The following is a 26,361-nucleotide window of genomic DNA, read 5'->3' on the forward strand; positions in this document are numbered from 1 at the left end:
TATGGGGAGTGAACAAGTGGATGGAAGACCTTTCTCTCTGTCTCTACCTTTCTTTGTATGTAACTCTACCTCTCAGAATAATAAATAAATAAAATATTTAAAAAAAAAAAGATTTGTTTATTTGAAAAGCAGAGTGACAGAGAAAGAGGGAGAGGGAGAGAGAGAGAGAGAAAAGGAGAAAAGTTGGAGCCAGAAACTCCATCTGGGTCTCCTAAGCACTTGGGTCATCATAGACTGCATCCCAGGCACATTAGCAGGAAGCTATATCAGAAGCATTGAGCCGGCGCCGCGGCTCACTAGGCTAATCCTTCGCCTAGCGGCGCCGGCACACCGGGTTCTAGTCCCGGTTGGGGCGCCGGATTTTGTCCCGGTTGCCCCTCTTCCAGGCCAGCTCTCTGCTGTGGCCCGGGAAGGCAGTGGAGGATGGACCAAGTACTTGGGCCCTGCACCCCATGGGAGACCAGGATAAGTACCTGGCTCCTGCCATCGGATCAGCGCGGTGCGCAGGCCGCAGCGCGCCGGCCGCGGCGGCCATTGGAGGGTGAACCAACGGCAAAGGAAGACCTTTCTCTCTCTGTCTCTCTCTCTCTCACTGTCCACTCTGCCTGTCAAAAAAAAAAAAAAAAAAAAAAAAAAAAAAAAAAAAAAAGAAGCATTGAATGGCCGGGACTTGAACCAGTACTCTTATATGAAGTGCAGGCATCCCAGGCAGCAGCCTAACCTGCTACACCACATGCCCTCCTCAGAATGACAAAACTTAATGTCTGCTGGAGGAAAAATTACAGTGATCACCAAACAATATTGTGGTTTATGAGTCTGACTTCAGAAAGGTAGTTGCTTCTCTTCCATTTTGGTTTGCTGGCTAAACCAGCCCCAGAAGAAGCTGAGAAAACCTGGATGAAGGGTCCCTTTTTACAATTTTCTCTCAGTTTTCCTTAAAACCATATGTGTGGGGGCACCTTCTGATGGAACTTCAGTATTTAATTGTTTTTGTCTGTTTGTTTTCTTGTTTCTGAGGGAAGCTCAGTATTTTAAGCCTCAAAATGGAAATTGAAAGATTGAACCCAAAATATAGACTATCATTATTTGGGATATTTAGCTTGTAAAGAATAATATGAAGTACCCTCCCTTACTTAAATGCAATAATATAGGTCTACAAATTGGCAAACTGTTAAGTCTCAGTAAAATAAAGCTAGTACCATTGTATTTTTGAAAACTAGTAGAAAATTTCAAGCTTGAAGATCTCTTTGAACATCAAGAAAAATATTATCATCTTATTTTAATATTTGAAGAGTGAACAAATGAAGTGAATGAGAGACAGTAAGATGAGCATTGTCTTTGCTTTCTAGCTCTCCTTTTGGCATGATAGAAGGAACCCCACAACTTCATGCAAATGCATGGAGAGTTTCCACCACCTGTTTTGCACCTGTGCATGTCCCTATGGTAGACCCCTGTAACATTAATCAACAAAACAGTAAGTCTATCTTTCTGTATATGAACTTGGGAAGAAGTTCTATGTGTTAATAAAATTTTGTAAAATTATGTAATGATTCTGATTTTCTTCTTTATGATAAATTCAATGCTATTTCTAATATATTTTGTTTGCTATTATGCCTTTGATCAGTTTATTAAAAAAACCACTACTTTGTATTCATAAATTTACTTTAGGTATTTAGAAATGCTTTCTTTTCAAATATGTGCTAGCATTCTAGAGATATCAGACTCTTCAAATGCTGAAGGAAAAATCTCTAGAAATACTCTAATACTGCTGTTATAGCCCCAGAATATTTGACCTTAGTTTAAGTGAGTATTTAGTTTTTAAAATTAGCAATAGGTTGAGTAAGACCAATAATCTTTGACTATTTTTGTTATTAGCTAAATTATTGTGTAACTATATGTTTTGTAGTTAACTTTTTGTCATATGCCATTTTGCACCTCTTTTCATCCCATGTCCTATCTCTATGATATATATTCTGGATATTATCCTTACCTTTGCCATGAATTGTTACTTTAAAAAATTTCAAATGAGTAAATGAAAAACATCCCCAAAGAAAGGAATAAAAACAGACAACAGCCAGTAACCAATCAGGACCTTGAAGGATAATTTTTACAAAGATCTTCTTGAATCACCTTTTATTTAATATCCATAGAGTTCTACAAATCTTTAAGGGACATAGTAAAGGTCTCATTAGCATATTACTTTACTCTTTCAGGATCCTTGGGGTTGAGAATGTATATGTCAACAGTATACTGCTACAGTCTAAGTCATTTGTAAACCAAATACAAACATATATTTACTCTCATGATTATTGCATTTCCTTACAAATTATGTACATATATAATGCAAAAAAGAAATCAGTATAATTCCTAGGTAGTAAAAAAATCCTCTGGTTTCTAACAACTAATCTAGTCTTTCAAAGATAATGAAAATGCAAAGATTGATGAATTTTGTGGGGAAACCAATATAATCTAGGTCTTCTACTTCAAGGAATGATGGGATCTAGATTGTTTTACAGATTCGTCTTATTAGTCCTCTGAAGGATTATATCTGATTGGTCGTTCTCTTGGCAAAATCAGGAAATGAAGTGAAACAGTGTATCCCCCAAATGATATGAGAGTTATATTTCATGGCCTTCAGCATATGTTCCATTCCCTAACTTCTACTCATTATTCATTTATCCTTGCATTCATAGATCCACTTATCAAACATAGTTCTCCCAATATCTGCCAGACAGTTATGCATTGTGTAGGTGTTGAGCACAATGACTATGTGGCATCTGTTAGTCATGTTATTCAGGTACAATATACTTTTTGTTGTGTTTTTTTTTTGCATAAAATGGATTATGTATCATTGTATTATTTAAAAATACAAACAATCAAAAATTCTGTAAGCTGAAAATACTGGCTCTTATATAAAGTGATATGCAATATAGTACATGTCTGGGAAAGCAGGATACTTAAAAGTTCTAGAACTTGATACTTAGGGCATTAATACCTGGACTGGTAAGTGAGATGCTAATGGGCTTCTTTGTCTATTAGTTGGGTATGCAGCACATTGTGATGTCATCCACCAGGAACTCTTTGCTCCTTGCCATGTCTACATTAGCCCTGGACTGTACTATCAGCTATGCCGCCATGATGCATGCAAGTGTGGAAGTGCCTGCCTATGCAATGCCCTTTCTCATTATGCCTACCTCTGTGGCCAGCGTGGTATTCCCATCGATTTTAGAGCTCAAATTTCATTCTGTGGTGAGTATGATGGCATAAATTAAAACTATCAGATAACACTTTAGAGATTTTTGTGTTTGCATTATTACTGCTTTTATTTTTAAATGAAAAGTCAATATTGCATGTAAATTACTTGAAATATCCTTATAATGTACAAATGTGGAAAACAAGTGAGTATTTAGTTTTTAAAATTAGTAATATTTTGGGTCAGAACCAATAACCTTTGACTATTTTTGTTATAAGCAAAATTAGAGTGTAATTATATATTCTGAAATATGCAATGGAAATATTCATGCTTAAACTTAAATTCTTATGGAAATGTCATATCTAAATACTGGAAACTATTGAAACACATTATGTGACACAGTTCATTTGTAATTCAATAGATACATAAAGTCCCACGCAATTATTATCTCAAATTCTTACGGAAAAAATCTTCGTGGTTGTGATGTCTCATTCCTGCTACATTGTTTCCTTGTGTGTTTTATAATTGTTTGAACAGTTAATTTTTAACAGGATACCTCCTCTCCCATTAAGATCTTTTGTGACCTAGGTTTTGGGGGCCCCAATTTCTGTACCTGACTATTCCCCCAGTGGTTTCACAAAACATTTTCCAGTTATTTCAGGTGTATCACTGGCCAGTGTTGATAAAATTAATTGCTCTGCTTTGATGTTTTAAGAAAAAACAATGTGACATAAAGTAATGTAATTTCATATACTAAATTTTTTGCAGAATCTAGGATTTCTTTTCTAGATTTAACATTGTTTATCTCAGATTTGGTAGGTAAAACAGCTTTCCTGCCAACTTCAAGCAGATTTCTTCTAGTCTAGGAGTTGACAAGCCGTAACTCTTGGGGCCTCCTGTGTTTTGTAAATAAAATGTATTAGAATATAGTTGTGCTCACTTGTTGATATGTTGTTTTTAGCTGGTTTTATGCAACAAGGGCAGAGTTGAGTAGTTGTGATAGATATTGTACAACCTGCAAAGCTAAAGTCTTGATTTTTCCAGGTGTTTGTACAAATATATTTTTAAATTATTTAATTTGCCAATCATAATCAGTTCAGTTTGGTCTAAAAGGAAGTCCAAAAGGTTTAGAAAAAAGTATAAATATGACTTAGAAGGCAAAAAATAACAACTATGAGTATGGATCAATAAAATTGAACTTTGCCTTATTTGTAGAGGACTTAAGGCAAAAAAATCTTCCAGCTGTGAGCCTGTAAAATCAAAATTATTTATTTCCAAGATGCAACAATGGGACAGGCAAAGCAAGAACAAAGGCAAGCAAAAAAGCATCAAACCCTAAGGCTCCTTTTCCAGTATCCTGGGCACGCTGTAGTAGGTGAGCCGCTAAGCATTTGGGCTGCCCTGCCATGCTATTTTGCTCATCAAAGCCTTTGCTTAGGTTCTCACAGTTTGGAGTTTCATCTCTAGCTTTATTAGATGCTGTCACAGAGGCTCTCTGGCAGCTCCAACCCCGCATTTCACCTCGATATTACCCTAGTGGGTGCTCTCTGCAGTGATTTTACCTCTATAATATTGCTAGACTAAGCCACAGGTTGTTTGAAATCCATGCCTCAATAACTTTGTTAGTCTGTGTTCTCTGAAGATGCACACTGATGTCTGTGGCTTTCCAGGGTTCCTGGCATCTTCCTTGCAGCTTTCCACGGTTGGCAGTTCATACTGCTGGTACCTCCACCTTTCTGAGGTCTCTACTGTGGCTTCAGTCCCATGACTTCACTAGGCACTACTCCATCAGGGGCGTCAACCCTGAATAACTCTGGCCTCCTGGTTCTTCCATTGAAATATTAGTGGACGCTGTCTTAACCCCATAAGTTTTATGTTCTACTCATCCAAAAAAGCAGCATCAGTGGATGATGCCAATGCCTGTTGCCCATGTAAGCCACATTTGGGGTGCTCTGATACTCAGCTGCAGCCCCAGAGTGCTTTGCCACCTGAACACAAGGAGACAAATCCTGAAGCAGTTTTGAGTGAACTCTCAGAAAGTGCTCTGCCCCTCCAAGACGCTGGGCCTGTGTTGGGAGGGGCAGCACTGAAGATCTCTGAAATGTCTTTGAGGTCTTTCTCCCATTGCGTGACCTGTTTGCACATGGCTCCCTTTACCTGTACTATCTGTTTAGCAAATGCTTTCTTCCCTTCACTTTGCTCTCCTGATCAAGTTCTCCCTCCCTTCTCTGGAAAGGCCATGCATTTTCCAAATCTTTCTCTTCTACTTTTTTTATCTCTTGATTTTCAGTGTAATACTTAACTAACAGAAGCCAGTAACATTCACTCTGCAGCCTGAATGCTTTGCTGCCACGAAGTCTCCTCTGACAAACAAATTTGTACACCGTTTTAAAATTCAGCCTCCCACAATTCAGCCTGAAACTTCGCAACCATGGCCATTCCTGTCAACATTTCTATCAGCTTTCTGGTCACAACTGCTTAACCAATCTCTAAGGCCTTCTAGCTCTTTCCTAGGTTACTGGTCTTCTGAGCCGTCACCAGAATCACTCATATCACTCTGCTTACAACATTTTATGTTTTCCCTAGCCTGATCCTCCAAACTCTTTCCATATTGAACAGTTAACCCATTCTAAAGCTGTGTCCCCAGTTTTAGGTGTACTTGTGAAAATGATCTCACTCTCAGTACCACCTTCCTGTATTTATTAGCTTTCCATCACTACAATACCTCAGAGGATTAAATTTTGAAGGAAAGCAGTTTATTTAGCTTAATGGTTTTGAAGTTTCACAGCCCAAGATTGGTCAGGCCCTATTGTTTCAGCAGTCTGGTGGGGCCTCAGGATGGCAGTGGCAAAGTGTGTGTGGAGACGTGATCACATGGTGAGCCAGGAAGCAGAGAGGGAGTGGCTGGGTCTGTCTCAGGCTTTGAGAACCAGTCTTCCTGGCAGAATTACCTTGGAAGGACCACCTGCTAGGTCCACATTCTAAACACCCTAATTGGAGTAATTTTCCACCTTCTTAATTCCATTAACTTATAACTAATGGGTTTTAAACATCTGCAGGAGTTCAGGAGCCGAATCTTATTCAAGCCATAGTAGATAGGAAGCTTCTTTGGACATCTAAAGGACCTCATATACTAACGTACATATGGTATAGGCTATTACAATGTTATGGGATGCTGTATTTTAAAATATTTCAAAATATAAATTTATTCTTTTGTCATCCTTCTCCTGAAGCTGGAACTGATGGACTCATTTTCTTATTGTTGGTTATAAAATTGTGTAATGTTCTGTTTAGGGATGTTGATGTCTTTTGTCCCATGATGTATGCTTGACAAAGACCTCTCAGCAGACACATCCTGTTGTGGCGCCATTCTCAATGGGTGCTCCTTTGTCCTTAGCCGTGGTGTGCCAGAAGGGGATGCTGTACCATCTGTGTTCCTCCTTTTGCCGCCGTTCCTGCACTTCTCTCTCTTTGCCAGAGCAGTGTAATGACGACTGTGCTGAAGGCTGTAACTGTCCTGAAGGCAAATTCTATGAAGACACGCTTAACTTCTGTGTGCCTATGTAAGTCACAGGGAGGGAATGACAGTATCTAAGGTTTATCTTGTTTTCTTCCTATCGGTTCAATGAGCCTTCCTGCTAGTTTCTTTAATATTTCTCATAATCTTTACTTGTTTTTATGGTTAATACTGAACTTCATTCCCACTTATTTTGACCATAGCCATATCAGTAATGAGGTCTATTTTACTGTCATGAGCTAAATTTTATTAGCTGGATTGTAATGTCTGTCAGCACTCAGAAATTTCTCAGTTTTCCAATGAGGCAATGAGACTGTTGTTGTCTTACACAAAGGGCTAAAGGATGGATCAGGTGTGTTTGTCTGAAGTGCATCCAGTGACTTTTCTTGTGACTAAACAGCTTGTGAGTTGTATTTTAGGAAAGGAAATCTGAAGCTACACAGGAATTCCCACTGAAACCGTTTCTGCTATTTGTATAACACGACTGCATGCGGACTCACAGAATAGCGCAATTGTGGAGTGTGTCCCCCACAGCCATTACAGAGCATAGAGTTTACTGGGATTTTAGTGGTTTTTGAGAATTTTACATCCTATTTTATTAACTGAATCTTTTATTCCCCCTTGCAGATATCACTGCAGGTGCCACTACAGGGGCAGTGTTTATCAACCTGGAGAGCTCATCCCAACCCCCACTGGCTTATGGTAGGTTTCGATGAAGGGAACTGTACTTGAAAGATGACACACATGCTGGCATAATTTCTTAAACAAAGCAGTAAGGGAAACCTGACTTCTGTAAGGATTTCTTTACTTATGTATTTGAAAGGCCGGAAGATAGAAATAGAAAGAGACAGAGACAGAAAGATAAAGACAGAGAGAAGACTCATCTGTAGTTCACTCACTGCACATCTGTAATGGCTGGGGCTGAGCCAGGACAAAGCTATGATGAAAACTCAGTTCATGTCTCCCACGTGAGTGTCAGGGATCCACCTACTGAGGGCCTAGCAAGGTGCACACTAACAGGAAGCTGGAGTCAGCAGCAGAGATGGGACTCAAGCTCAGGCACATCCCAAGTTTCATCTTAATTGCTATAGCAGAGGCCTACCATGACTTGTGCAGTGAAAAAAAGAAAGATAATATAACCTTTAAATAGGCTATAACTGCATTATGTTATTTAAACATAAATTGCCTGAGTCTTATATTCATAACTCCAGAAAAATTATGAATTTTAGTGTTGTACAGTGAAATGGAAGTCCTTGGGTTGGTTATGGTGCTTAGAAATGAGGGGTACTGCAGTTTTAGTTTTTGTGGTTCATCTCCTGAATCAAAAAAAAGCAATTCCAAAACAGATTTCAGCAAAGAAAGCATTTATTCATGGGCTAACCCTCATTCTGGGATAATCTGCTTGTTAAAAATGGAGTATATCTGTGAGGTAGTCTGCATTTATCTGTAGAGAACTCCTAACCTCCTTATTTTCATTGCACTATAGGTGCCTCCAGATAATAATACTCAATAATAGTAGTGACAAGGATGATATCTAGTCATTACTGCGCACCTTCTATTGTTCTGCCATCATTGTGTTTTATATGTATTATAAAAATACTTACTCATACTATAACCCAAGAGATAAGCCTTGCTTTATCACACTTCACATGTGAAGAAAATGAGGCACATTTGGCTAAGCAACTTGCCAATAAAGCTGGTGGAATTTAATCCCAGGCAACTTGGCTTTGCAGAGCTTGCTGTAGGGCCAGCTTTGCCCTTCAGCTTATTTTGTATTCACAGCAGTGTATTGTTTATGCTTAATTTATTGTTACCCTTCTTTCTGTTCCTGCCCCAACCCCAACAAGACAAAGCCAACCATCTCTTGGATGTTTTTCTAGCAGATCATACTACTTTCCACAGTTTCCAAAGCCGGAAATCTGGGAGTCAGGTCTGATTCCTTTCTCCTGCTTCCAACATTGCTAGCCAAGAAATCCTCGACCTGGCTTTCCCTTTCTACATGTAGTTAAAATCCAGTGCTCCCTATCCATGACAAATGCCTTTTCACTGTCTCTCACTGTCTCTTCCCTGGACATTTCTAACCAGTCTTCTTGCCTTTAGTCTTAATTGCCTTCATTCTGCCAAGGTATTCTATCTCTTTTGAGTTTAATATAATTAAATAAACTTAACAAAACCAAAGCAACTTCCCTTCTTTGGTGGGAAAATTAAATTAAATGAATGATGTCACCTGCCATTCTTTTCAAACAAGCCTATGTCCCAGAATATATATGCTATAGAAGACCTGGCTGTGTGCTCTGAGACCTGTCTATTTCTGGTCCTCTATGAGAAACTCACACCTTTAAGTGTCAGTCTTATGGTAAATGATGCATAGGCTAAGTTTGCATGTGTTGAGGCCTTTATAGATGAGTCAGCTTCTTCATCTGAACTCATGTTCTACTCCAAATTGAAGGAAAAAGTGTAGGAGTTGTTGAGAAGTGATGTGTTGCTCCCTGTCATTGTTATCCTGTGACATTTTTCAGTGTTAATATGCCTGTATGTGATTTCTGCCTTATACCCTGCCTTTAAAACCTGGATTTCAAGGAAGGTGTTGACTCTGTCTTCAGCACTGCTGCCTGGATGATTTTTCTGAATTCAAACCACACCTGTCACTTCTGTGTTTAAAGTCTTCAGGGGCCATTGGAAAACATTCATCAGGAACTGACGGGCAGCATGACCTTTCCACCTTACCTGTAGCATAATCTCCATCCTTTCTCTACCATCTTTGACTTCCAAGCTGGCTGTTAGAAACCAATTTAATATTGTTTTTCTTTTATAGAAAACATGTATTCATTTCTGTTTATTTGAAAGGCAGAAAGAGGAGAAGGGGAGGGATGGGGAGACAATGAGAATGAGAGAGAGAGAGAGACAGACAGACAGACAAACATGTTCTGTTCACTTGTTTACTCTCCAAATGTTTGCAATGGCTAGAGCTTGGCCAGAGCTGGGGCCTGGATTTCAATCTGAGTCTTCCATATGGGAGACACAGACCCAAGTGCTTCAGCCATCACCTGCTGTCTCCCAGGGTGCACGTTAACAGGAATCTGGCATGGACAGTGAGGCCAAGACTCAAACCAAAGCACTCTAATGTGAAATACAGGCATTTCAAGCAGTGTCCTCACCAGTGTGCCAAATGCCTGCCCTTCTTTGTTTTATTTCTTTTAAATATATTTCTATGTTGTATGTATCACACTTCATAAATAAATTATTTATTTCTACTAGAATATAAGCACTGGGGTAAAGCCTATTAATTTTGGTCTTTGTATCCCCATGCTTATCACAATACTTTACACACATAGATGTTTGATCAAAACATGTTGAACTGAAATAGCTGTTTTTAAATTGGAGCTATGTTTGTAATTGGACCAATGTTTGTAAAACATTCAGTGAAAAAAATAGCACGTGTATATATATTCAATCAATTCTTTCACATTAGGTTATTGTTGAAATATAGAAAAAAATGAGATTTGTGCACACAAATTAACTCTTTCTTTACTTCTAGCCAGTGTTCAAATGGAACCATAGAATGTGATGAATTAGCAACGCCCTCTCCTGGTAAGTTCCGGGTGAATCTTTTCCTTTGGAAAGCAGCTGTGACACTGCTGCTAACCCCCTGTTGGAGTCCTGAATGCCTCACAGCGCCCTCTGCCAATGTATATAGATAAAAGGTTGGGGATGTTTCTCAGCACGGTGCTCCGGTGCCTTCTAACTTGTGACAGGTTGTGACCAGGATATGAACACGAGTTGTAGCCTAGGTGCAGAGCCCATCAGCTCAGGGATGCTGTCTACCCCCAGGCCTGCCTCAGATTCTCCAAAGGCACATGGAGATACCTGTTGTCAATCATTTGTGTATCATAAATTAGGAAACTCTATTCTGGATCAGCACATTTGCTGTTTTTAAAAATTGTTTTATTTATTTGAAAGGGAGAGAGTGAGAATGAGAGAAAGAGAGAGAGAGAACCATCTACTGGTTCCTTCCTCAAATACCTACAACACCTGGGACTCTGCTACGCTGAGGTGAGCTGGGAGCTTAATCTGAGTGTCCCATGTGGATAGCAGAGACCCACCTTCTTGAGCTGTCACCTGCTGACTCCCAGGGTGCTCATTAACAGAAAGCTGGATCTGAAGTGGAGCTGCATTTGAACCCAGGGAACCCAATATGGGATGTGGACATCCCAAGTGGTGACTTAACCACTGTGCCCAATAGCCCACTTCGAGATCAGTACATTTTAATGGATACATGGTCACCTGGAGATCTTGTTATGATGCAGATTCTGATTGAGTAGCTTCAGAACACTGCATGAAATCCTATATTTCTACTGATGGCCAAAATGATGTCAATACTGCTGGCTCCTGGGCTACATTATAAGGAGCAAGGCCCTGAGACTAGAAGCAATCAATTAAAAATCGCATGTAAAATGACATCTAATACCATCTCTCTTTAGGATGTCATATTTTGCTTGAATATCTTTCCTGACAATCCTATAAATTAGGGGACCTACAATAGTATGTGTTTTTGTCATGGAAAGGAAGAGCCTGAAATTCTCAGGGACTCAGATGGAATTCTAGGTAAATGATAAAAATCATTTCCTTTCATTCATTTTATTGGACTGGAAGAGTTAGGCTGGTAAAAACAATTTTGAGCTAGTGCTTGGTTACTATTTGAACTAACAAGTACATATTATTAAATTAACTTTAGATCACTTGTCCTGGATTTACTTTATGAAGATTCAAGCTAATTTAGGGCTTCTTTAGAGGGTGTGTTCACGAATCACACACGTAGCAGTAGCTGTGAGCACCAATGCCTTGTCCCATTGGCTGCAGGGTTACTTATCCTTAAAGCAGGGGACACCACGTGCCCAGCACTCTCACAGGAGGATTTACATCATTCGATCCATCACCTTGGCCCCATGCAAGCCCAAAAGCTTCTTTCTGGAGTAGTATGTCACCTCTGTCTTGCCTAGACTTAAATTGCTGCTACTTTACAGTAGGGTGAGGACTGATGTAAATAATGACACAGAGATGAAGCTAGGTCTAAAAGTATCATGTGTTCATTCAGGCTTTGTGAAAGTCTAAAAATATATGTTATTTTTAATCCTCAAAAGTTAATATTAATAAAACTATAAAATACCCCCATAAAGTTATTTACTAGTTATTTAGTTCCTGCCTTATGAAAGGCATCTTATAGTTTCAAATTCAAGATTGGTTTTGGAACTTTTACTGATTAAAGGGAATGCTTATAAGCTCATCACTGAAAGATCACAGTAAGAACTTTATCTAATTAGAACTCATAGAATATTTTATGGGACTTTTTTTTTTTAAAGTGAGTATACTTTTCTTTTTCTTTTTTTTTTAAGATTTATTTATTTATTTACTTGAAAGTCAGAGTTACACAGAAAGAGAAGGAGAGGCAGAGAGAGAGAGGTCTTCCATCCACTGGTTCACTCCCCAGATGGCTGCAATGGTTGGAGCTGCACCGATCCAAAGCCAGGAGCCAGGAGCTTCTTCCAGGCCTCCCACACGGGTGCAGGGGCCCAAGGACTTGGGCCATCTTCTACTGCTTTCCCAGGCCACAGCAGAGAGCTGGATCAGAAGTGGAGCAGCCAGGAATAGAACCAGTGCCCATATGGAATGCAGGTGCTTCAGGCCAGGGTGTTAACCTGCTGCACCATAGCGCTGCCCCGGGACGTTTTCTGTGGGTTAAATATTTCAATATGAGATTATTTGTCTGTGGAATAAATTTGAAGTTAACAGCATTTCATTTGTGCTTTATCTTTGAAGTTCATGTCTGCCCAGAGGGAAAACAGTACTTTGACTGCAGGTTTCCTGACCCTGACTTACCAGCTGGTGGTGTAAATTGTGAGACTACATGTGCAAATCTGGCCATGAACTTCACGTGTGCCCCATCCTCCCCTTGTATAAGTGGCTGCGTTTGTGCTCCAGGGTAAGTCTCCTTTTCTCAATAATGAAGAAAGCACAAATCTCTTAAAAATATTATTTTCAGAAATACCCAAAATTGTTGTTTTGACAGGATGAACTTTGATGGTTGAGAGGTTATTATGGTTATTTTGCTATGCTTATAAAATATTGTGAGATATTATTAAAGTAAATACACTGAGTTGAGGAGCGAATGCATTCAGGATGAACATGGAATTTCATGCCTGCTTCAACTGCAGTTTTGCGAAAGTGAGTTTTGGGAAAGTGACTTCATTTAAAGCACTCTTCAAGTGCATATCTTGCATATTCTGTCGTGCAGTTTCTGTTGTTGATATTAGATAGTAGTAGTGATGCCAACTTCTTTATCTTATAGATGTATTGAGGCAGCGTGAACAGTGGGTAAGAGTGTGAGCTCTGGCTTCAGAAACAGCAGTGTTCAAATCCCAGTGTTGCCAGTTAACTGAGTTATTTTTCTGCAAATTCTTTTTAAGCCTAAGTTAGGTACTGTGAGATGCGGGGTGTGTGTGTATATATTCAATAAATAGGAATCACTATTTAAATGCAGCCCCATCTACTCTTATCTTCATAAATTTCCTTGAGTCATGGAAATGCCTGGTGCACTAAAAGGAAAACACAGAATCTGGTGGCTCTTAGCTCTCTTGTAGGCACACATATCATCTGGCCACAGAGGCCCTGTGATTACTGAATAGAGACAGTGTACAGAGGGAGGGCCAGCTATGGCAGACAGGTCACCCATTCTTCCTCTATGAACATGTTCCCACAAAGGGATTCCTGGGACTGACTCTTACAAACCATGAGCAAAGAAAAGAGAGGTCTTGTGGTTTGTTTCCCAGGAGAAATGCATTTGTCTAAAAGGCTCCCATCTGGATGAAGCTAAAGAGCCAAGTAAACTAGGACTGATATCAATCTCTTTAGATAGGAAGAACATAGAAGCAGCGAAAAGAAGGTCACAAAAGAACAAGTACCCACACATGGGAAGATAAAAGATGTAGAGAAGATGACCAAGGGAACCATTTTTAGTAAAATATACAAGAAAAATAAAACCTTTATTGTGATGCAATAATGAAAATTTTTTATATTACTGAATTTTATGTACAAAATCATTTGATTTCAAATAAACATTTAATGTAAAAACAAACGTTCTTTTAAACTGAATTTTTTTTACATCTACTGTACCATTCAAATGCTTTTATCATCTTACATGATTTCTTCAAAATCTGTTACCAAGGGTACATATAGAAAAGCATTTTTTTTATAAATAGAAACAAAGGGTTTTTTTCAGCTTTTATTATAAGATGACATGAAAAGTTTACTCAACGGAAGTAATTTCATTACTATTTGGGGGAGGGAAAGACCAACTTTTTGTGCAAACAATGCTAGCCTTCTTTTAAGCATTAAGAGCATAACTGCTTAAGAAATGACATAAGCAATAATTCTACACCTACATCTCCCCTAAAATAATCTAATTTTTTTTACATATGTGCACAGCTTTAGCAAATTAAAGCCCAAGAGAAACTGATGCAATAATGAAAATTTACAACAGTGCTTGATATGATCATGGCGCCTAAGGATGCATGGCCAATTAAAACTATACCCTAATTTTGTTTCAAACATTGTCCTTCTTGCTACATTTAAAAATTATCTATAGTCACCTCTAACTTTTGTATCAACAATGGATTATTTATTTACTGGCCAAAAAGGGTTATAAAACCTAGATTTTTCTCCCATCTTCTCTTTTTATTGGAAGAATTATAGGGCCTGTGAATGATTTGCAAATAATTTAGCTACAATTTCTATTATAAAGTTGTTTTTGGTAATATGCTTTGCCTTTTCTTCCATGTGACTTTATCTGGCTCACATTGGATGATTGCTTGTTATCTCCTGTTTTCGTGGGGTTCCCAATAGTGCCAATAGTTCATAGACTATGAAAAGATCATACCACTCTAATTTGGTAATCACTATGAATTGCAAACATGGAAGTAATATAGTGGAAAGATTCAGATAAAAATGGCTTCAAATATTGGCTATTCTTATTAGCTGAAGTACCTCAGGGCAAGTTACTTAACCATTTGGAGTCTCAAGCTCCTCTTTTTAAAATGGGCATCAATGGTGTTTACTTCATGAATGGTTGAGTATATGAAACATACCAGATGCATGGATGGTGCTCAGTGTTTACTTACCTCACTGCTAAAACTTCCTGAGGCAGGTAAGTTACAATAGCTCTCTTCTTTAATTTTCATGATTTGTAAAAACTCATCAGTTGTCATCAAAATGACCACTTAACCTATTATTTCAGCTAGGAATATAAGGATTATGGTAAATTTAGGTGTGATATCCCTCACTTGTAAAACTGGGAAGCCAAAGTTTATAAAACAACAATGTTTGGGGCATTGTGTTAAACTAGAAGGATGGGGGATGCAAAAATTCTAAAATATATATGAGGATACTTCAAAAAGTTAGTGGAAAATGAAATGAAAAGTTAAGTTTATCTTAGTGCAAATAATTTTGAAATTCTTGACAGTCATGATACACATTTTCCAGGAACCTTTTGAAGACCCCTCCTAGAAGCTAATAACAGAACCTGCCTTAAGGGATTATCATAAAATAAAACTCTTATGAGTTATTTGAAGGGGTTAGAATGGTATCTGGGCCATAATGACCAGTCAAAAATATTAATTTTATTATCACTATAAGACATTTAATGAGCCACTTAATTCATTGTGATGAATCTTCCAGTCAAAGTTTGTACGAATTGCTGAGCCATGAGCAATCAAAAATATTAAGTTTTATTATCACTATAAGACATTTAATGAAGTACTTAATAGTTCATTATGATGGATCCTCCAGTAAAGGTTTGTACTTATTGCTAAGTACAGGGTTGGTATGAGGAAGTTGGGGATGCAAGATTGCACTGAAAAGATTATACTAAGTTGAATGTTAAGGAATGAGGTTATGTTTTCCAGGTAGAACATGGGAAAAGATGGATTTTCTAAGTAGAAGATGCCAAGTCCAGGATGAGTAGCTAGATGTTTGAGAGGGTTGAGGTGAGAGATCATGGAATCCAGGGCTTTATTGGTCTAAAAGAAAGGAATCAACATAAATTCATATGATCACCTTTACTCAAAAATGGAATGTCTTTGTGCTAGGCACTGAGACACAGGCATTAACATATTATATTGCTGTTCTTTCTGATTGGAGTTTAAAGTCTCGTGTACAGCTTGTAAACTGACTAAGGAATTGCAATCTGTGTAAGAGGAGCTCTGAGATGGAAAGCAGACCATTAAAGAACATATATAATTATTTCTATTTTCAAGAAGAGGCAAGAATGGATTCCTAATTTCTATGTTATCTATCAGAACATTGAATTACTGCATTTAAAGCAGGTTCAGAAAGAAAATTACTTTGTGTAGTAGCTATCTATATTATTTGATAACTATTGTTTTATCACTTTAAATAATAAAATAAGTCAAAACAAATAATTTAAATAATAAATTGCTTTAAAATGTAATTATTATATTAGTATATATTTTTATTATATTTATTTTATATTGTTTTAAATATAATTATTATGTATTAAATTACTATATTGATATTACTATGTATTTATATATTGTTATATATTATTTATTATTTATAATGACTAAGTTATTTTGAAAGATATTTTGGAAATAAGGTTTTAAGACTATGGATATAAATATGTGCTTATATTAAACATAATTAAATATAATATTTATTTGATATTCATCAAAATATTTTGATAATATCGGTATTAATTCTCTGTGATGATGATTTTGGTTTTCACATTAAAACTTAGTTTACATTTTATATTAAAACAAAATTTGTATGTTTTAATTTTTATATTCATAGTTATTTTAGATGCTATGTAATGTAGAGTTAATGTAGAACATACCTAACTTCGTGATATAATCTTTTAAGAAGGAAATAACACTTCAAAGAAAACTACCATTCAGAATTCAATATGTTAATAAAAAAGAAAGTGAAATACTTGATATAATGGTTCTTTAAATCAAAACACACCTAAACTAAACTCTCATGTTTTTACTGCTAAGTAATCAGAAAGAAACTTTGATTGCTCTCTATATTCTACAACAATGTAATCCATTACATAACCATTACTATTTGACATATCCATTACTATTTTATCAGAAAAACTTTGGATCTCACTGTCTTATAAGTGAAGAAAGAGACTTCTTTTGTCCTCTTTAAATGCTTTTCAGAATAACTCACTTTAGTGAAAATTTGAGCTGTTCTCCATCTTATTGTATTATATACATTAAAAAGGTCAAAATATCCAAAAAGGAAACCTGTTGAAGTGAAATGGACACTATGGGAAACAGTGACTTGATCAGCCCTTGTCCTGACTGTTGATGTACAATTTAATACTTTATCCCTTTTAGTATTTTTTTTTGTTCTAGTTAATACTATTGGTTGAACTCTGTAATTAACACACAATTATTCTTAGGTGTTTAAATTTAACTGAAAAGTGATCCCTGTTAAATATAAGTGTGGGAATAAGAGAGGGAGGAGATGTACAATTTGGGACATGCTCAATCGGACTTGCCCCAAATGGTAGAGTTAGAAATGTGCCAAGGGATTCCAAATACAATCCCATCAAGGTGGCATGTACCAATGCCACCTCACTAGTCCAAGTGATCAATTTCAGTTCACAGTTGATCACACTGATAGGTCTAAGAGTCAAAGGGATCACACAAACAAGACTAGTGTTTGCTAATACTAACTGATAGAATCAAAAAGGGAGAGAACCATCCAACATGGGAAGCAGGATACACAGAAGACTCATAGAATTACGTCAAAAAAAAAAAAAAAAAAAAAAAGAATGGCAGATGTCCTAAACAGCACTCTGGCCTTAAGGCATTCAGCCTTAAGGCATTTGGATCTGGCTGAAAAGCCCATGAGAGTATTTTAGGCATGGAAAGCCAAGACACTCTGGGAAAAAAAAAAAAAAAAAAAAAAAAAAAAAAAACACTCTCTGTGAGTGAGATCCCAGTAGAAAGAACGGGTCATCAAAGAAGGAGGTACCTTTCTCTGAAGGGAGGAGAGAACTTCCACTTTGACTATGACCTTGTCTAAATAAGATCAGAGCTGGCAAACTCAAAAGGCTTCCATAGCCTTGGCAACTCATGACAAGAGCCTAGGGAGATTACTGACGCCATAAACAAGATTGTCAAATTGTTAAGTCAACAACAGGAGTCACTGTGTACTTACTCCTCATGTAGGATCTCTGTCCTTAATGTGTTGTCCAATGTGAATTAATGCTATAACTAGTACTGAGACAGTATTTTTATGTTCTGTGTGGGTGCAAACTGATGAAATATTTACTTAATATATACTAAATCGATCTTCTGTATATAAAGATAATTGAAAATGAATCTTGATGTGAATGGAAGGGGAGAGGGAGTGGGGGGTGGGAGGGGTGTGAGTGGGAGGGAAGTTATGGGGGGGAAGCCATTGTAATCCATAAACTGTACTTTGGAAATTTATATTTGCTAAATAAAAGTTTAAAAGAAAGGTCAAAATATCACATGTAATCATTTGCCTGGAATTTATTTAGTACTGATTGATATATGCATGGCAGTGTGGGGAAAAAAATCAAGGAGGAAGACTAGATTCAAGCCTTATCTATACAGGCTAGACAGAATTTGCCTTGGCTTATAGTAAACACAGAAGATAATGTTGAAAGCAAGTATATTATTGATTTAAAAAAAAAAAACTGAAATTGCTAGAGTGTACTAAGAACATTTTACTTCTTCAATTGGAAGGATGGCAGAGCACAAAGGAAAATGTTATGTTCCTGAGAGCTGTCCATGTATCTGGAAGGACTGGGAGTATCTCTCTGGAGAAGTGATTGCTACACCATGTTATACCTGGTAAGGAAAGTCATTTAGGTCACACATAAAGAAAGTTTACAGGGAGTTGTATTGATTTCAGTTAACTTGTTGTTTTCTCTTAGTGTGACTGACTTCAGCAATATGTATGTTAAGCCTGAGTAAATAAGATTTTAAAGGTGTCTTAGTCTCTTTACTATTGCTAAAAAAAAGAATACCACAGTTTGGGTAATTTACAAAGAAAAGGAATTTATGGAACTGTTGCATGGCTTCTTGCTGCACAGCAAAAGGCATTCAGGATTTGGTGGAAAGCTATCTCTAGGGGAACCACACCATTATTTCTGTATATATGTGCTCAGCCCAGAAGAAAAGTGGGAAATACAACAATTTGAAAAGGTAGTAACTCTTTTGCCTACCAGCCGACCTAGATTCAATTTTCCATTTCATCATCTATTTTATGTTTGATCCCAGCACAGTGTTTCCAGAGTTGATTTGTTGTCTGATGAGTTATTTAAGCAAAAGTGGTAAAGACATGACTGATTTGTCCATGTAATAGGTGTTATCAGAATCAACTGTCAATATTTGTCAGGATTATTGGCTCAGTGAATGCTCTTGAATATATACTTTCTAATTGCTTATGCAGCGCTTGAAAAGCACTAATTAGAACCATGTTTCATAGTAAAAGAACTCATATTATTCCCTAATAGTGTCTGTCGACGAGGAATGTTCAATTGCACATATTATCCATGCCCTGCGGTGTGCACAATATATGGGGACCGGCATTATCATTCTTTTGATGGACTGGAATATGACTATATCAGTGATTGCCAGGTTTTTTTGATCAAGGTAGGTCACAGTTACTCCTTTTTATTTGTACAAGTGTGCTGGCCCAAGACCATAATCAAATTCATGTATTATTAATAAAAAGGTTTGATATTTACGTATTTTCCTCAACTCATTTGTAAGTTCTATAATGAGGCTAGCATTCATACCTAGCTCTGAAGGTTGTCCTGAGGATTACATGAGATGTAAAATGCCTTGATAGTGTTTCTTATATAGTAAGTGTTCAATAAATGTCAACCATATTTTTACATTAGCTTGGTTTGGTAAATATAAATATAACACATTAACCCATACATTGAGTTATGTATTTTTATGGTTGTAACATTAGGACATTATTCTCAATTTTAGAAATACAATTTTGATGAAACACTTTGGTGAGCTCCAGGTTTTATACTATTGACAAAATTCTTGGCATTTCTCATGTGTTTAATGCATTTGGATTACCTCTCTATCTAAATTTTGTTTAGATGTCATTGATGCTAAAATTAAATTTTTAACTGAAAAATGTAGGCCTTTAGAAAGAAATCACACTGAAGACTGGATAAAGAAGTTATGGTATATATACACTATGGAATACTACAAAGCTGTAAAAACAAAAGGAAATGTTGTCTTTTGCAACAGAATGGATGCAACTGGAAACTATTATACTTAGTGAAATAAGCCTGTCCCCAAAAGACAAATATCATATATTTTCCCTGATCTGTGATAACTAATAGAGTACCTAAAAGGTAATGTATAGTAGTGAAATTGACATTTTGAGATTCAGTGATTGTTTACAGCCCTTGTCTCTTCTGTTGAGGAACAGTGTTTTTTCTTCATCATGATTATTGAGTTCCTTACTTACTATAGTGTTAATCTTAGGAGTATAAAGTTAACTGAAAAATAGATCTTTGTAAAAATTAAGAGTACAGAGAGGAGAGGGAGAAGAAGGATGGGAGCATGGGCAGGAGGGAGGTGGGGGTGAGAAGTATCACTATGTTCCTGAATCTGTATATAGTAAATACATGAAATTTGTATACCTTAGAAAAAATTAAAAAAAAAGAACTACATTTGTGGGAAGGGTGTTTAATTTTGCAGTTAATGTGCCAGTTAAAATGTTCATGTTCCACATCACATGCCTGGGTTTCATATTCAACTCTGGCTCCTGATTCCAGTTTCCTGCTGGTGTGAAGCCTGGGAGGCAGTAGTGAAGGCTCAAATGTTTATGTTCTGCTGTGCTGTGGGAGACTCAGATTGAGTTCTTGGATTTTCTTTTGGTCCCAGTGTAGTCATGGTTGTTTTGGGCATTTGAAGAGTGAACTCCAGAAGATGGGTGCTGTCTCTCTCCCCCATCCTCTCACATTAAAATAAATAAATAATTAAATAACTGAATTTTTGAAAATTATTTATTTAAAAATTTTTAAGGCAAACAAATTTCATTTATTTTTATATATACAGATTTAGGAACATAGTGATATTTCCTACCCCACCCTCCCTTCTGCAGATTCTCCCAACCCTTCCTCCTCCTTCCTTTCTTATTCCCTCTCTCAATTTTTACAATGATCTACTTTCAGTTTACTTTATACTCATAAGATTTACCCTACACTAATTTCAATGAAGAGTAAGAAGAAAAAAAAAGCTGTTCCTCAACAGATAAGACAAGGGCTATAAACAATCACTGAATCTCAAAATGTCTATTTCACTCCTACACATTACATGTTTTTGGTACTCTATTGGTTACCACAGATCAAGGAACACATATGGTATTTGTCTTTTTGAGACTGGCTTATTTCACTAAGTATAATAGTTTTCAGTTGTACCCATTTTGTTGAAAAATACAGGATTTCATTTTTTTACAGTTGAATAGTATTCAATAGTGTACATGTACCATAATTTCTTTATCTCATCATCAGTTGGACATCTGAGTTGATTCTATGTCCTAGCTATTGTGTATTGAGCTACAATAAACATGAGTGTTCAGATAACTCTTTCCTATGCTGCTTTCATTTCATTTGGGCAAAATCTCAGGAGTGGGATTGCTAGGTGATATAGTATATCTGTTTTCAGCTTTCTGTGGTATCTCCATGCTGTCTTCCACAATGGTTGTACTAATTTACATTCCCACCAACAGTAGATTAGGGTACCTTTTTCCTCCTCATCCATGCCTGCATTTGTTGTTTGTTGATTTCTGTATGAGAGCCATTCTAAATTGGATGAGGCAAAACCTCATTGTAGTTTTGATTTGCATATTCCTGTTGGCTAGTTATCCTGAGTATTTTTTCATGTGTCTATTGGCCATTTGAATTTTCTCTTAAAAATGTCTGTTCAAGTCCTTTGCCCTTTTCTTAACTGGATTGTTTTGTTGTTGTTGATTTTCTTCAGCTCTTTATAGATTTTGGATATTAATCCTTTATCAGTTGTGTAGTTTGCAAATATTTTCCCCCATTCTGTCGATGCCTCTTCATTTTGCTGAGTATTTGTTTTGCAGTGCAGAAGCTTCTCAGATTGACATGATCCCATTTTTCTGTTTTGGCTTTGATCGCCTGTGCTTCTGGGGAATTTTCCAAAATGTCTTTGCCTATGTCAATGTCTTGCAGAGTTTCTCCAATGTTCTGTGTTAATTTGATGGTTTCAGATTTTAATTTAGATCCTTGATCCATTTTGAGCTGATTTTTTGTATAAAGTATAAAGAAGGGCTCTTGTTTCATAATTCTGCATGTGAAGATGCAATTTTCCTAGCACCATTTGCTGAAGAAACTATCTTTGCTCCAGGGATTGATCTTAGCTCCTTTGTCAAATATTAATTGGTTGCAGTTACATGGATTGATTTCTGGAGTTTCTATTTTGTTCTGTTGGTCTACATGTCTATTTTTGTGATAGTACCAGGCTGTTTGGATTATAACTGCCCTGTAGTATGTCTTGAAATTTGGTATTGTGATGCTTCCAGTTTGTTTTTGTTCTTTAAGATTGCTTTATCTATTTGGGGTCTCTTGGGTTTCCATTTGAATTTTGTATTGTTTTCTCTAGACCTGAGAAGAATATTGTTGGTATTTTGATTGGGATTTCTTTGAATCTGTAAATTGCTTTTGGTCTTATAGATATTTGGTTATATTAATTATTCCAATCCACTAACATGAAAGATCTTTCCATTTTCTGTGTTTTTTTTCTATTTCTTTCTTTAATGTTTTGTAATTATCATCATAGAGATCATGCCCTTGTTTGTGTATAAAAAGACTATTGATTTTTGTGTGTTAATTTTATATCCTGCTACTTTACCAAACTCTTTTATGAGTTCCAATAGTCTCTTGGTAGAGTCTTTAGTTTCCCATATATTTAATATCGTATAATTGGTATCACATTGAATCTGTAAATTGCTTTTGGAAGAATGGACATTTTGATGATATTGATTGTTCCAATCCATGAACGTGGAAGATTTTTCCACTTTTTTGTATCTTCTATTTGTTTCTTTAATGTTTTGTAATTCTTATTACAGAGATCTTTGACATCCTTGGTTAAATTTATTCCAAGGTATTTGATTTTTTTTTGTAGCTATTGTGAATGGGATTGATCTTAGAAGTTCTTTCTCAGCAGTGGCACTGTCTGTGTATACAAATGCTGTTGATTTTTGTGTATTAACTTTATATCCTGCTACTTTACCAAACCTTTCTATGAGTTCCAATAGTCTCTTAGTGGAGCCTTTTGGATCCCCTATATATAGAATCATGTCATCTGCAAATAGGGAGAGTTTGACTTCCTCCTTCCCAATTTTTATCCCTTTATTATTTTTTTTGCATAATGGATTTGGCTAAAATTTCCAGGACTATATTGAACAGCAATGGTGAGAGTGCATTATTGCAGATGGCTCCTTGCTCACTGAAGACTGCATAGCTCCTTTGTGTGGTTTATGTGGCAACACACGTGAGTGTTGCACCCCAGGCATTGATTATCCTGGAAGAGAGGAGGTGACAATGTGACAGTCTGGTACCAGATTTCAGTGGGAACGCTTCCAACTTTTTCCCATTCAATATGATGCTGGCCATGGGTTTGTCTGCACCTCCATGTTTGTTGCAGCTTAATTCACAATAGCTAAAACATGGAATCAACCTAAATGCCCATCAACCAAAGATTGGATAAGGAAACTATGGATATGTACTCTATGGAATACTACACAGCAGTAAAAAATGAAATCTGGTCATTTGCAACAAAATGGAGGAATCTGTAAACGTCATGCTGAGTGAAATAAGCCAGTCCCAAAGGGACAAATATCATATGTTCTCCCTGATCTGTGACAACTAACAGAGCACCTAAAAGGAAACCTGTAAAAGTGAAATTGACACTTTGAGAAGCAATGACTTGAACAGTTCTTTTCTTGACTGAAAGGAACAGTTTATTATTTTATTTTTCATTATTTTTTCTACTTAATACCATTGGTTGAACTTTTACTAACCGAGAATTAATCATATTTGTATAAATTCAAATGAAAAATAAGAGTGGGTATAAGAGGTGGATGAGCTGTATAGTTCAGCACACATTCCCACAGACTTACCCCAAGGGTAAAGCTAAAAACTTACCATGAGACTCCAAATCCTATTAAGTTGGGTGGTACTAATACCATCTTATGTGTTAAAGTGATCAAATTAAGTGTGCACTTGATCATATAGGTAGGATTAAATGTCAAAGGGATCACATAAATAAGACCAAGTGTCTGGTAATAACAATAGATAGAATTAAAAAGGAGAGACTGTTCCAACACGGGAAGCAGCCCACACAGAAAATTCATAGAATATCGAATGCCCTAAACAGCACTCTGACCTCAGAATCAGCCCTTAAGACATTGGGATCACACTGTCACATCCTCTCTTCCAGGATAATCAATGCCTGGGGTACAACACTCACATGTGTTGCCACATAAACCACACAAAGGAGCTATGCAATCTTCAATGTGAGCAAGGAACCCTCTGCAATAACGCAGCCTAGAAAGTTAGGGATCCATGAGCCTATGACACCAGACACAATGATTGCCCAGAGGCTTAGCTACACCCTGTGCCCTATTGTGCAGTCACAGTTTCCACAGTCAAAGCACACAAGGCTCCCACAGTCACAAGATGCAGAGGGTCCACTCTGCCCCACTAGCTTGTCCTGTTCGTGGAGAGAGCAGAGATGTTCCCAAAGCCAGCTGCTTGTGGTTGCTCTGCCTTGACAGTTTGAGTCTGAAGCCTGTGAAATGTTGAGAGGATGGGGGCATCTCACAGTCTACATGGGTGGCCAGCCCCTGTCAACACTCCCAGCCAGACTCAACCTCCATGGTGAATATGGATTTTTCCCTCTGATGAAATCCCCAGATCGCATATGTGTACATGAGCTGCCACCACTGCTACTGATGTCAAAATGGCACCTTCTCCCTGCCAGTTGCCAGGCACCTTTGTCAGGGGATGGGGGGAATAAAAAGTGCTTTGCTTTTGCCAGATTATGTGTTGCCCTGCCCCCCATAAGCGTGGCAGGCCAGACTCAGAAAGCATGATCTGCAAGGCTCTCACTCCAGCAATATCACCAGTGACGCAGGCTGCCAATCTGCTCTCAAATTGCTCTCCTAAGCTGAAGTATGTCCCAGCTCTCAGCTGCAGGGACCATGTATATTTTCCACACTCATTGCTATGCGTCCACACCTTCTTCCTTCTGTAGAATTTCTCTCCAGCTCTCCCCTGGGAATGTACTTCCTCCACTTTTTTTCTGCTTTAAAAATATGGAACACTTCATGAATTTGTGTGTCATCCTTGCGCAGGGACCATGCTAGTCTTCTCTGTATCTTTCCAATTTTAGTGTATGTGCTGCCCAAATGAGCACAATAAATAATTATTTTAAAAAAAAGAACTCTGGTGATTTCTAGTGACCAACCTCATAAAGGCAAAGTTCCTATGCAAGTCTTTAAGAGGTCTCTATTAGCTGCATCTCTTCTCTATGTCTTTTTTTCAGGGTATTCTCTGTGTATCATTTCCTCTGCTCTCTCAAAGTGATGTTTCCAGCTCACATTGATCTTTCCTGTTCTTATATCCTATTGCATTTATAGTCATAACATCAAAATTAAGCAGTTAACTATATTCTGTGTATTTTATAAATGTCCAACTAGATTGTATCTTTTTATGTATATGTCTATCTTTTTATGTCCGAATAATGCATGTACTTCTTTAGGGTTCCTTATACAGACAAGCACAATCATGGCTCTACTCTCAACTAGAGAGTAGAGACTACAAGCTTATTTTTTTGTTTGTTGCAACCTATTGATTATGAGAAATGCACATAGATGTCTTCAACATAAAATGTGAGTATCAGTGTTCCTTAAACTGTAATGTGTGTGCTTAACAACTGAGAATATTGGTGAAATATGGATTCTGTTTTCAAGAACTATAGCTCGGTTTTAGATTCTGCTTTTTTATAAAGATTTATTTGTTAATTTGAATGTCCAGAGAGAAAAGGAGAGGCAGAGAGAGAGCCGTCTTCCATCCACTAGTTCACTTCCCAATTGGCCACAATGGTAGGAGCTGCACCAGTCCAAAGCCAGGAGGCAAGAACTTCCTCCGGGTCTCCCATATGTGTGCAGCGGCCCAAGGACCTGGGCCATCTTTCATTGTTTTCCCAGGCCATAGCAGAGAGCTGGGATTCAAACCAGCACTCTTATGGGATTTTGGCACTGTAGACGGTGGCTTTACCTGCTACACCACAGTGCCAGCTCCAAGATTCTACTTTTTAAGAAGCTACCAAACGGTGCTAATGTTCAGTCTATGGATTATGTTTTTAGTAGTAGGAATATGGAGCTATTTTCTTTCTTTAAAAAAAACTCTTAATTTTTTTTGAAATTCTCTTGTTCTGAATCGTCAACCTTAATTCAAATTCAGAAAAAAAGAAATTTATTTACCAATAATGTATCAAACATGACATGTTCCCTTTCAGAAGTAAGGGCAAAATTTTTG

The 26,361-nt window shown here is 37.2% G+C and overlaps 1 protein-coding gene and 1 non-coding gene across 2 annotated transcripts in view; one reads left to right on the top strand and one right to left on the bottom strand.

Annotated features, from left to right (window-relative positions):
• OTOGL (otogelin like) overlaps positions 1–26,361 on the top strand; it is a 172,753-nt gene that overhangs the window by 48,013 nt on the left and 98,379 nt on the right. The window contains exons 18-25 of the mRNA XM_051846511.2: positions 1,350–1,474; positions 3,040–3,249; positions 6,591–6,756; positions 7,338–7,412; positions 10,249–10,301; positions 12,528–12,690; positions 18,506–18,613; positions 19,279–19,417. Of these exons, the coding sequence (XP_051702471.2) occupies positions 1,350–1,474; positions 3,040–3,249; positions 6,591–6,756; positions 7,338–7,412; positions 10,249–10,301; positions 12,528–12,690; positions 18,506–18,613; positions 19,279–19,417 (1,039 nt within the window). The remainder of the gene's footprint in view (positions 1–1,349; positions 1,475–3,039; positions 3,250–6,590; positions 6,757–7,337; positions 7,413–10,248; positions 10,302–12,527; positions 12,691–18,505; positions 18,614–19,278; positions 19,418–26,361) is intronic.
• On the bottom strand, positions 25,131–25,237 carry LOC127491278 (U6 spliceosomal RNA). The gene has a single exon (XR_007919849.1). It is a non-coding gene; the product is annotated as a U6 spliceosomal RNA (small nuclear RNA).

This window comes from Oryctolagus cuniculus, chromosome 11 (assembly GCF_964237555.1).
Source record: "Oryctolagus cuniculus chromosome 11, mOryCun1.1, whole genome shotgun sequence".
In the NCBI taxonomy this organism is placed as follows: Eukaryota; Metazoa; Chordata; class Mammalia; order Lagomorpha; family Leporidae; genus Oryctolagus; species Oryctolagus cuniculus.